The following is a 13,449-nucleotide window of genomic DNA, read 5'->3' on the forward strand; positions in this document are numbered from 1 at the left end:
ATTTTCAAAGGTCCTTTTAAAGACTTTACAAAAAAGGTTTTGTTTTTTTTCTATTAATCTATAGATGATTATTTTGATATTACATAGTATTTAAAAATAGTTCGAGTTTCAGAGAACAAGTAAACTAAAGTAAAAATAAGTGAATTTGTTATCATTTTTCCTGCAAAAATTTGCTATGCCAGAAGAAATTGTTCAAACATCTTCCAGTATAATTTTGAATATCTGCCAAACGGTAGATTTATTTGCCAAACATTTTCATACAGTATTCCCGCTGGGACTTAGTCTTTCAGAGAATAAATTGGTGAAATTAGCTCTTCTTATCAGTCTATGGGATTTGAGAGAAGCAAGCTTGTCTGCCAACATATAGTAGAAAGGAGCAATATTAGCTAAATTGTCTGCATTTTAGCTTTCTTCTCTTCATCTTGGCAGGAAACATGTGAAGGACTATGGAGAGGAGGGGAAGAAACTGTGTTTTGTAGAAACTTCCAGATAATACAGTCTTTAGTGTTTGTCATTTATCTTTCTTTTACATTTTTTTTCCTAAGAACAAAATGGGAGGACTTCTTTTTTCAGGACCAAATACTCCACTCTATCTTTTAAATCTGTCTCTTTTTTCTTCTGCCTCCTACGAGTGCAAAAGTCCCTTATTGCTAAAACATATCCTGCGCTTGCCTGTACATAATCTCCATTTATGTGCACATGCTGAGGTGATGAGGTAGCTTTATCAAGCATTGAAAAAGTGCATTCTCAGTTTGGTCTACTGGAGGGCCTATGGTTCTCAAATTTGATGTGGAGCTCTTATTCTAGCTAAATGCTGTTAATAAAAGTGTGGTTTCAGTAGATATAAGTAATTTTCATTAATGTTTCAAGTTGAGTTATGTTCAGAGAATGCAACCCATCTCTATCAGTTATAAATGTATTTCATGCCAAGGTGGGGAATGACATTGCTGCTATTCACATAAATATACTTACCTAGTTACTTGTATAGTTTGTACCGCTCGGACTGAGGAATCCATGCGATGCCCCATTAATTTAGGCAAGATTCTTCAAAGGCAAAGGCTATTTCTTTGTAAAACAACTTGTTGAATGATCTTGTATCTGACCTTCAACAGGCTCTTTTATGCTGGGGAGCACCAGATTATTTATCTAGTACAGCATTTCAGTATAATTTGAAATTAAAGAATTTAGTGAATATTATTTCAACTGTTAATATGTTAAAAAAATAACAGCAGAGTGCTAAAATAAATTGGAAAAGAAACCAAACTAAAATGGTGACCTGTTAATTTAGGTAGAAAATGCATGTCATACATTGTTACTGCAAAAAGTAGTGTTGCTATTTGATTAGCCACTTCCATTCTTTTAATAAAGCTGACATTTAGAAAGATGAGGAGCGCTGCTCTCCCTCGTGCTGCCGGGGAGCTGCGGCTCTGTTGGCTCAAAGCCCCTTGATCCCCGTCGGGTCCTGCAGGTTCTGCACATTCCTCCCTGCAGGGTACCTGCGCTTGCAGGAGTCCGGCCACTGCGCTGTGCTCCCCTTCATCAGAAGCAGCCCCGTACTTCATTTCTGTGTATGCCTCTGAGCCCTTGATCTTCAAATGTACATAGGGCTCCACATATGTGTTTTTCTTTGAAATTTTTACTAAGTGACGGACTGTCTGGGAATACACATGGCGATGTAAGAGTAGCGTTTGCCACCAGTGCGGCAGCTTGTAGATGTACCAGTGTTGTAGCTCATCTTGAATATGTTGGTCTTTTTATAGCTGAAAACATACATGTTACTGGTACAACATATTTACCTGTAATAAAATCATGCAGATATTAAAATCTTAGACATTAAGATTTCCCCAACGACATGACCCAGCAACATCAAATGGATGTACTATTTTATGTGCAACTTTCTTGTTAAATTCGTAAAGACTTTTTAAGTTGTATCAATTTCTTTTTTTTTTGACATTTAATAGTTGCAGAGTGATGAATTAACTCATAGACTTTATTTTTTTTTCTGTCTGATAAAAATGGACAATTTCTCATCAACTTCAAATGAAATAACACTTGGTCTTCAGATATAAGCCATAAAATATACAATCTTATGTCTTTTAACTTATCTCTGAAAATTTATCTCCTGCTGTTTGTATTTAATAAACTGTATTTATTATTTTTACGAGAAGCAGTAACTAAGATTTGGTTAAAACTTTCCATATGTTCAGCAAATACTTCATATGAAAATAGCCTAAATAGGTATCAGTAAGGTTTCCAACATTATATATTATTAGCCATCTATATTAATCACTCAGCAAAATGCTAAGAATAAAATAAAATTTTGAAGTGTATTTTTGTGGGTTTATTTGTCTCTAGTTAATAATAGAAAATAATTATTATATTATTAACATATTATTTATGGTACTATATTATTAATTACCATAATGGCCATTTAAATTTTTAGACATGTATAGATATTACAGATGGCTTTATTTTATATAATATGTTCAAAGCAAATATTTCACAATTTGAATTATAGACTACAAATACATTTTCTATTAGATTTACTAATTCACTATCATATTTTCAATTAAATTCTCATGAGGAATTATTTTTCTAATTGCGTTTTAGCCTGGAAATGTCTTCATGTGCCACTTTGTGGAAGTATGCCGGAAACTGTGTGCTTCATAGGACACAGACAGTTCATAGGACACAAAGTTTCTTTGTGAAAACATTTCCATGTGCATTCTGAAAAAATTGCTTTCTTATACAATGTATTGCATGAATTCAAAATGGATAGATATTCAGATATATACCCGAAGGGAAGAAGCCACATAATTCAAAAAGTAAGATTTTTTTAATAAAAAAAAGCCTAAAAATAGCCTAAACTAACATTTTAAAACAAGTTTATTTTAACTGTCATCCAATATAATATTTCCATAAAATCTTAAGCTAAAACATTATTTTACTTAATGATGACGAACTTTGTACACATCCCTTCTTGTTCATAAACCTAACTTTTTCATGCAGAATTAAAAAAGAAGGTGAATGGAGAAGTGGTTGATGTCTTGATAAAACAGATGATCTCTGATCCTGTTCACTTGCTGCTGTAATTTGGTCCTGATTTGACAAATTATTACATCTTTTGGGAACTTAATGCTATTTCCTAAGACTCATTAAAAGGTCCCATCCTTCTCCATCCATATCTGAACTTTTGTCCTTGTTCCTGTGCGCAGCCACCGGGATTTTATCTGTGTACATTTTCATTACACTCCAGACAAAGTTGTAGAGTTTGTTTAGTAAATGGTGTTTGGGTTGGGAGAGTGAGAACCAGAATCAAAACTGAATGGGTGGATGGCGAAGTCTCAATGCATGTACAATGTAGGGTAACAAATTACACTATTTTGTTTCTGCTGCTGTTGTAATTTCTGAGCTGAATTATGGAAAAGTTAGAAATATGAGATTAACGTTTTCTACTACTGAAATACAAAAAGGAGAATAGTTGGTGAAATGTACTATTTTTGTAATGAGAAAAAGTTCTTTTTCTTTATCATAAATTCTCTGTAAGATTTAATTCTGGCAAGAGTGTTTTTTTTTCCATCTTAGACTCAAAGAAATGTCTACATTCATGATATTTTTTGACAGACACATCTAGGCATCTGGTAGGCATCTTCCTACCATCCATGAGGAGTAAATCTCTTGTAAGAGGTTTATTTTTTCTATCCATCTGCTAAAAAGCATAATTAGAAAGGAAAATTGCCATCACTGCCTCATACCATAGCAGGCAGCAGTGCCATCTGTAAAAATACAGACTGACACTATTGTAGTTATAACTACCAGTTGATACAATTTGTGGAAATAATTGCTTTTGGGGTCTGAAATTTTCCCAGGCTTGGGCTCTGCTGAGGAATTATTTATTTATTTTTAAAAGCTTACACAAAATCCGTGTGGTTTCAAAGGGCTCGAAGCGCTCCTGGAGTGCCGCGAGCTCTTTGATGTTGCAGAGGCAGCTGAGTCAATTCGATGGTAAGAGCCAGATTAGGCTGCTTAATTCCCAAACCAAACTCTGCACAGGCAGCTGAGGGGGGTCTCTTCAGCACCTGGGCAAGGATTTCTCTCCGATTAATGAGCCAGGAGGCAAAGTTAACTTGTCAGTGTACCCCATGAGTCGCATGGACTTCAACGCTATCCATGTTTCCAGCCCTGAGAAATGGGTGGCCCTTCTGTGCTCGAGCAAATCCAAGCACAGCTTGCCTGGAAAGCTCTGGAGGTGTCTCAGGTGCAGGAAAAATAAATATGAAGTTGCAAGCTGAAACTTCTTGCGGTGACATCGCACAGATGGACTGTATACTTTGTCTTATGCACTAATAATGCCCACAGATAGGAATTTTAAAGGAAATTTAAGAAATCAAGGACCATCTGAGTATAATATGAGCATTTCACTTTCTTGGGCTCTTAATCGAAATCAAATATAGCATAAAAGATGCTATTTGTGTACATCACCTGAGGCAAGTGTTCTTTTCTGCTGAAACTTTGCATATCCTGATTTGGTGGTTAGCTATGTGTGTTTTTGCCTTTAAAATTAATTTAATCCAAATGTTCTTCCTGTAGAAGGACAGACTGTACGCAAGAGCTTTCTTTACATACATACATACATACATACATATAAGTAAAGGCTTTCAGGGAAAATGTATGAAGAAGTGGGAATACAACTAGTCCTTTTAAGTCATATTCCGCCAAATGTGTGAAATAGCAGGATTGCAACAAGTTATACTTTGCATCTTCTCTCTAACACAAGTGCTGATTTTTTAAAATAACAATTTCTCAATCCTAATCATTTTAATTTTGAAATCTTTGTGTTACAGGCTGATAAAAAGTGTTGAGTCTTTGAATTAAAGCTGATTTATTTTAGATAGAGTAACACTAAAGTCTGTTGGTAATTGTTTTGCTTCTTTCAGTTGCAACTGGTTTATGCAAGTAGACAACTGCAGAGATGCCCTCTGTGTCAGACCAACTAAGATGGAACTGTATCTCTCATGAGGCTGTTTTGAGCTATTTCTGTGTACTGCATTCTTTCCTGTGTTGACCTAGCTTACACAGCACTTTTGTAGTTGCCTCATGATTGCAATATATGAAAACGAATGATCACAATCCCAGCAATACCAAAATCATGACACTGTCTTTCTACATCAGAGATTGCAAGCTGAGATTGCAAATTTTTGATCTAGACCCATTTTAAGACACTGACCATGGCCTCAAAGCCTAAAGCTCCCATCAGCAAGTGGTACATTTACAGATTCTGAATCTGATGCCACATATGAAGTCTGTACAGTACTTCCATGACATCGATCATCAAGTATTCCCTGTCCAGCAGCTGGGTATTTATAGAAGAACGTTCTGTGTACCTCCACCTGCAACTCAGGTGGAGGTAAAGGGTACATACCTGGTCCAAAATCTGAGGACTCTTTTATCAGAAGTGAGCGAGCCTTGGTCTTCTGAAGTCTGCAATATGGCTCTGCTTTGTTGCTCAACCGAATTATCTGGAAGCTCTTTGGCTGCAGTGAGGCAGGATTAGGTGTCTTTCATAAACATAAATTCACACAAGAATAGAGGATGTCTGGTTCTACTCGAGTGCTTTTGGCATACCTCAGCTGGAGCAGTCTCCGTAACCAGCTGCATTCAACAGGCAAAGAATCAGCTTTGATTTAGAGAGTAGTTGCGGAATTAAGGAGTTGAATTCTCTGCTGATTGAGGAAGATGCCAGAATTCAGACTAGGATTGGCTTGTTTCCCACACAGGGGACAATGGCACAAAGACCCCTGAGCTATAGCTCACATTGGCCCAAGCTTCACACTTCCCTGGTTCTTCAGCTAGCTGTTTTTAGGAGTGCTCAAGCAATTCCCTTTCACTTTTTTGTAAGGACATGTGAAAATGCTACAGAACTGCTTTGCTTCATAAACTTATGTAAACTGGGTGAAGACCCTTTCTCTGGCTGCACATCTCCTGCTAAGTTCAATATATTATCTTAACTGCCTGTGGTCTTACAGCAAGTTTGTGCCAGAACTGAGGAAGAGCTCACATATACTCAACAAATGATTTCCTCCACTGTTCCAGTTGCAGCTCTTCACTGTCTACAGTTTCTTATTCATCTGTGCAATGTAAATAGAAAATATGCAGAGTAGCCTTTTTTTCTGCTATGCGACTTGCTCCTATGTTTCTTTGTGATCATCTGTATAAAAAATGACAACTTCCGAATTCATGAAGAAAATAATTAGTTTTACTTTGGGTGGAGTTAAAACATATTGGCTATTAATTCCCTTATTTCCTCAAATACAGATCTGCAGGCTTCAACGTCATCTCTCAACAGGAAAATATCAGCAGAATCTCTTTGCAAGTCAGCCTGTGATGTTTGTATCACCTACCAGTCAGCCTCCCTGCCAAAAGCTGAGTGAACTTATACAGCTGTCAGGAGGAAGAACATGCAAAGCCTTACGACAGGCAACAATCTGCATAGGAGAATACCCAGGAAAGAAGTACCAGGAAATAAAACACATATCAGAAAAATGGATATTAGGTAAGAGCCTAAATTTCAATCTATATAAAACATTACAGAATATATATTCAAAAGTTAGCTATAAACATTACTAAATTGAGACTATAGAAAGAAGAGAATGGAATAGACAGTTGTTCCATTTTTAGGAGGATTGTCCCTATGGTAAGGACTTTCTGTTAAAACTATGATCACTTTTTTGCTGACCTTCGTTCTTACCATTGTAATTTTATCAGGAAGAATTTCATCCAAAGTGTTTTGAATTTATCTTTAGTATGATCATTCCACTTAGATTTCATGTACAGCTGAACAAACTAAGTTATGGGAAAACCCCTTGGCATAATTGAATCAAAATATAAGTAAAATTTGAAAAAACTATTAAAATATATTGTTAATTCAGCACCATTTTTAGACTAAAGTGTGTTTGCTGCACTATCATTTGTTTGCATTTATTTACAGGGTCCTCCTCTCTGTTCTCAGCTCCATTGCTGTTTTGAATCAAAAGTTGCTGTAAAGTACACTGCACTTCATGATCAGCTTTTTGTGCATTTTATCCTAAATACTTCTTTGTTTTTATTTCTTTAGATTCAATCACACACCATACAATATGTCCGATGGAAAACTACATTTTTCAGCTGTGACCTAAGTCAAGAGCTTCCATATGGCTGCAAGAAAACAAGCCTAGTTTGGATACCAGAAACTAAGCTGTGAATAAATTTGCTAAGAAAAAGAGCAAGTAACATATTTATAAATACAGTCAAAAGTTTTCTACATTTTTATTGCTTTTGCAAATGACCGTCTTATGAAATCTTTAGCTTTTTATAATAAAGTAGTTCCCTAATAAAAGTCGTCATGGTTTTATTTATCTGTCAGAGACCTTTTGGCCTAAAAGTTTGGTGAATCGTTACTCACTGAGAGGAAGTGGGAAGATCTTTGCCAGTGCCTGAATGAACATGATCATTTTGTAGGGCAGCTGCAAGATGTGGATGTTTCTCTAGGGAGCAGCGTTTGTCCTCCAGTGAAGATCCATGGATGCCATGGACCTCCTCTGCTCCGAGTGCCTCCGTGCACGGCTGGAGGCCCACCGTGCCAGATCTCCATGGATCTAACTAAGGTTTCTCGGGTAAAAGAACAAGGTTGTCCCTTACGCTCACACTCCTAGTGTACTTGCACTTGTAAATCCAGTTTTCAAAAGTAGCTGAAAGTAATTATGCTCAGGTGCATCATTACAGTATTGCTTTATTTAAGTGAGTTTCAAGCTGTGTTTGCCTCACATATAAATTAAAACTATAACCAAGTACTGATACTGAGTCAAATGAATTAAGGCAGAAAATCATTCACATGCTTAAATCTGTTGAAAATAGAATTTGTAATTCAATTCTTTAGGTATATTTAAAAATTTGATGCTGCTGTAAATATCTTAAGTGTTAAAATCCTGTTCAATATGAGGTTTTGATTTTATTGGGTTTGTATATTTGTAAAGTGTATTATGCACTGCATATTAATCTATAAATACACAACCTCCCTTAAAGATTTGCAAGATCCTTCAAAATGATCTATCAGCACCATTGACAATAATGTACAATGAAGTAAGTTAATGGCAGCTCCTAATTGTCAGCATAAGGCAGTGGAAACCCTAGACTAAAAATAATGATCTCAAGTGAATGCAGTAGAACAGTCAAGGTGCAGTGATTTATAAATGTCACCATCTTATTGCCTCATTTTAATGTCTTGGGTTTTTTAAGGACACAGACTTTTGGATGCACAATTTGTTTAAACTTGAGGATTATATAGCTGTTTTTCCTCTGAAAAAAAAAATCAGCAGTATCTAAGCAGTAGGCTGTTTCAGGCACAAATTGCATTCTTATAGTTTCCATGAAAAACGTAAAATCCACCTTTTAATGGAAAAACTTCAAGATATAATTATTTAACGGAGAATAAGATTGAATTTATTTTCACAAATACTGAACACTGGTAATTCAAGAGGTTTTATTTATCGATAATGTTGCAATAAACAGAAATCTTTGAAGGGTTCACTGCAAACTTTTCTAACATGTACGTTTTTAAAATTATATTATCTAAGAAGAAAATGTTTAGATACAAAAATTGCTAATCAGATCCGTTTATAAATTTAACTATTTTAAATTGAAACTATTTACCTACTTACCATAAGCATTACTAACATGGTACCACTCTTCACCCTTGACCTTATGAGCCCCTCTATTTAAGAGACTGGTTGCCAAATGCTATAAACTAAAATAGAAATACTTAAATAAGTTGTGACATGTGAACACATGGTTCCCAGTAAATAGCCAAATAATTTGTTTAAATTTTGTTGCTTAACTTTGAATATTATGACCTCCTAGTTTATTTTGCAGTTATTTCTTAAATGTACTACACATAAAAAAATTGTCACTACTAATTTATTTAATGTAGCATTCCAAATCTGTTTCCTCATAAATCTCCTTCAGATGAATCTCAGCTATTTAAATTACAGCTTCTTGGGTCAACTTTTTGGTCCTTGTTGGACATCCATGAGAAGTCTGATAGACTTCTTTTTAATAAAAATTTCAGATAAAAAAAAATCTGTTACTTTAGATAATTTCATCCTAAGTTGTGTGTTTTGACAGAAATCCCTATCTCTGTTGGCACTTTTTGCAAAGATTGTAGTACACAGGTAAATGTAGCCAGCAGGAATTTAAATGCCTGATTTTGGTTCACACTGTTGGTAAAAGGAATGCATTAAGACAGTTAAAGATCTTTTAGGTTAGCCTGATTTCATTAGGGATGTAGAAACAAAAATTAGAGTTAGAAATCAAACCCAAAATAGTGTCTCTCTTGAGATTCACATTGGCTGACTTAATGTCTGAAAGTAGCTCAACTCCCTGCACTCCCTGTTCTACCTCGTGGCGCTCGCGTAGGTGGTGTAGATCGTATCGCTTGGTGCATGGCCCTCCAATAGCCTTACCACAATCACTTCCTTCCTCTTCCAGAGACACACTTGGCATGATTTACTGGGAGCTCACGTCGGCAAATGCAGAAATACTGAGGACAAACATAGGGATGAACTTGTGTGGCTAAACATGTGTCAGAAAGGAAGCAAAATTGGTGTCTTGTTCAAAAAGGGCAGCCTTCAAAACCAGGCTAAAACGATAGTTGCCATGCAGTGGCCAGTAGGAGGTTGGCGAAGGATATGTTTTAGGCCAGACTGCCAGAAACTAGTAAGGTGGGTGGATTAGATATCCAGGTTCCCCTCCCTTCTCTGTTTTTGCAATCAGTTTTAGATTATAACTGTGTTTGGAGTGTGTGTATCTAGTGAATAAAAAGCCTCTAAATATTCACAGTGATCCTGGTATATGAGCCATCTGCTATGAATTTATTAAATACAGATTTGTTGAGCTGCTTTTATGTTTCTGTGTGTTTTCCTGACTCGTCCACGGGTAATTTTTTGGATATAGTTACTTATTAAATAAAAATAGCTTGTAAAGACTCTTGCATAGCTTGAACTTCTATTTATAGTTTCACTGTGAGAACCTTCTGTGTCTTAATTGATCTGTATAGAAGCTAATGCATTATGAGGGAAACGTGTTCTTAAATTGGTGTTTCTGACCAGGACCCATGGCTCCGAGTGGAGCTATGGCACTTGTAGAGCATGACATGGAGGTGTCCTAGGAACATTGTCTAGAAAGTGATTAAACTCTCATTTTTTCCTCAAGAGCAACTCACAGCCTGAAATAAAACTGGAATATTTGCTCAGATTGAAAAATGGAAAGCACGAATAAAACTACATCTGTGCCAGCAGTCTGACATTTAGTGACAGATCTCATAAGAGAAAACCAAATGGCTGGGTGCCTTTTTTTTTTTTTTTTTTTTTTTTTGCATTAGGCAGAGAGTTTTATTTCCGATCTTCTTTTATTGCTGTATTTCAGGATTAGCTCTGCTAATCTGGAGTGAGCAAACAGGTTGTTCTTCTGTCGAAACCTGACAGCACCTGAGCTATCATCAGGGACAAACCGCTCTGTGGAGTTTATTTCCCAAAGTGATAGATCGGGGCCCAGAATGACTTATGTGTTGTTCTTGACCCAAAAAATACCTGTAGTTGTAAGTGAGATGGGGAAAGGACTGTTCTCCAGCTACCAGAGGCTGGTACAGCAACTCCACACAGGTTTGGGAGTGGTTACCTTCTTTACGACATATTTTATATATCTTGGGACTTTCAGAGATACAGAAACCAGATCTCAATGGGAGGAGTGGGTGAACGGAGCTGACTTTGTGAGGTTGTCATTGTAACACGATAATAATTTGTTTTATTCAGCTGAAGCTGAAACTTCGAAACTTGGTAAGTTATTAAGATAAAATAGAATAACCTTATAATAACATTATTAAGTTACTAAGATAACTTCATCCTGTTTTTTTTTTCTAATATACTTTCAAATAGTAGGAGGAGACAGCTTTTCAATTGAGAACTTTATTAAATATCAAATACAATTGGATTATGTAGAAAATCGACAAACCATCTACTCATTCCAGAGATGCTTTCACATCTAAATCACAATCTAGGATATTTACTTACAAATATATATAAAAAATGCAGTTTGAAACACAATGTAAATAAGGAAGAAATTGCCTTGTGAAAGGTGGAAGAACTTCCTCAATACAGATAACACAGACCTTGCTACCAGGGGACAAAGAATTGCCTGCAGATGAAGAGACACAGGCAAATCCTTTTACTCAAATCAAAAAAGAGGTACACTTTTTATATTACACAGTGACTGGTAATCTTTCCCTTCTTCATATTCCTCCAAAATAACTAGTTATTTTATAATGTCTATTGTACTGTGTCAGTCAAATTCCTAAAACATGCTGGCTTTGACTTGACCCTCCCCTCTAAAACATAAATCCATTTGTCAGCCAGGCAGCGTGATTTTCACGGAAATTTCAAGATCTACCCTTTCCTCCCTGTGAGGACTGCAAGCCCCAAACATATTTTTCACCTTAAATGCTATTAACTTCCCTTCAGTCATCCTGACACCTGTAATATCAGGTTCTCTTATCTACCCAGACTACTCCCGTTCCTAAGATTATTTGTGCAGTTCTCTGTTCTGCCCTTGCCATCTTTCCTATTTTCGTCACTGACTGCTTCCCTTCCTCCAGTTCATGAAAAAAAACTTCCTTTTTTTCTAAGCTCTCATCAGCTTGGTCTCACCCTTCCAGTCAGATCTGGCATCTCACTGCTTGTTGATTCTCAGTGTTGTTTCACTCAAGGGTACCAGCCTTGATCACTAAGTCTTACGGGAGTTAAGAACCACTTTGATGCTTCTCTTGTCAGAATGCCCCTTCGCAAGCTGCAGTAGAAATCCACTGTGCAGTTCTTTATCCCCTCCACATCCCCTCCACATCCTCAAAGTTTTCTGCTTCTTTGCCATGTGTGGTACACCACAAATACCCACTCATGCCGAGGCAGGTAGAAAACTGTAATTGCAGGTATTGATAGGCCAATGACTGCATTTCTGCTGTTTTATTTGGGTGCTGTTACTCTGTGTGTTCCTCTTGCAGCCCCTGGTTCATTGGGCGTGTGTGGTTCCCAGGTGAAGCTCTTCCCCAGCACAGTGGCATGCTCATGGCTGGACACGCGCCAGGCACCATCAGGCCCTGCCTTGCCAGAAACATGGAAGCAGAGGAATAACAGAAGAGATTCTCATTATTTTAAGGTAAGACACAGCGTATGTGCTTTCTACAAGCCCAGGCCTGCTTTCAATGAACAGTAAATAAGGTAACATACTGACGAGAAAGGCTATGTACATTCAAACTTTATGCACCATAATAGGCCTGAGCCTTCAATTACTTTTCAGAGTTTTTTAGACTCAGCTAAGGATAATTTTCTTGTCAATCATTTTTATATTGCCAGCCTGACTGCAAGGAGGAGGAGAGGGAGAGAAAGAGCATTTCCTATATTTTCTGCTCCAGAGTGAAATATTCCAGGTCACGCTCTTAATCACAAGAAGTTCAGTCTGAAGAAGTTTTGCTGAGTAATCACAGGGATTCAGAGATAAATCTAAAACCAGGGTGATATTTACGTTTACAGTACTGAAGATGACAGGAGTTCACATGTTCAGTGTAACAGATATAGGTAAGACTTTCATCAGTGTGGGTAACCAAACACATCTGAGATTCCCCATCATCTGGGGATGAGGAGAAGTTTTCATTTAAGAAATGAGCTCTGATCATGGCCTAATGTGTCAATTCAGAAGAAAATCAAGTCCTTTGGAAACAACACTACATGCTTACACATACTTGACCTCTGTGAAGAGCCTGACTGGTCACTCTGCCACTTTTAATGTGCACTTAAAGAAATCTGGTACTCCTTCCCCCGCTGATGACTGAGTATTTCTGAATAACTTAAAATTCACACCCACTTGAAATGTTGACTTGGGAATACACTTTTTTGGACACATGCTTCATCATATTTCAGCTGTACACAAAGATAAGCATTTTAGAAGTTTGGAGGCAGAGCATTTCCTCCTACAGAAGAGAATTTATATTTTCCCTGACATTGCCCAGGCAACACAGGCTTGAAGAAAAAAATTGACGCTAAAAGCAGAGTTCTCTAGTCTGGGAATCAACACTGTTATTTTATTCCCAGCTACAATCAGTATCCTACTTGACAAAGAGAAGAATGTACTTTATAACTGCAGGGACATTGAACATATTTTGATGACCCATATAAAACTATTAGAGGGCATGAGGAAGCAAATAAGGGAATCTGGAGTTTTAGAAGGATTCACTACCAGATTCTCCCTGACTTCATCCAGCCTTTTGTCCTTCCGTGCCATTTCTTCTTTTTCTTTTTTTCCCATTATTACTAGCGCTATTTTATGTCTATTAAAAGTAAAAAATATTGCATGAGAGACTGAAACTCA

At 36.8% G+C, this 13,449-nt stretch overlaps 1 protein-coding gene across 1 annotated transcript in view; it reads left to right on the plus strand.

The window, feature by feature from the left end:
- MCPH1 (microcephalin 1) overlaps positions 1 to 7,190 on the plus strand; it is a 116,886-nt gene extending 109,696 nt beyond the window's left edge. Inside the window, exons 13-14 of the mRNA XM_088530623.1 lie at positions 6,316 to 6,553; positions 7,115 to 7,190. Coding sequence (XP_088386749.1) covers positions 6,316 to 6,553; positions 7,115 to 7,170 — 294 coding nt within the window. The 3' untranslated portion in view covers positions 7,171 to 7,190. The remainder of the gene's footprint in view (positions 1 to 6,315; positions 6,554 to 7,114) is intronic.
- The last annotated feature ends 6,259 nt before the right edge of the window (positions 7,191 to 13,449 follow it).

This window comes from Tinamus guttatus, unplaced genomic scaffold, assembly GCF_059628265.1.
Source record: "Tinamus guttatus ecotype Peru unplaced genomic scaffold, ASM5962826v1 Tinamus_guttatus_pri_ptg000383l, whole genome shotgun sequence".
In the NCBI taxonomy this organism is placed as follows: domain Eukaryota; kingdom Metazoa; phylum Chordata; class Aves; order Tinamiformes; family Tinamidae; genus Tinamus; species Tinamus guttatus.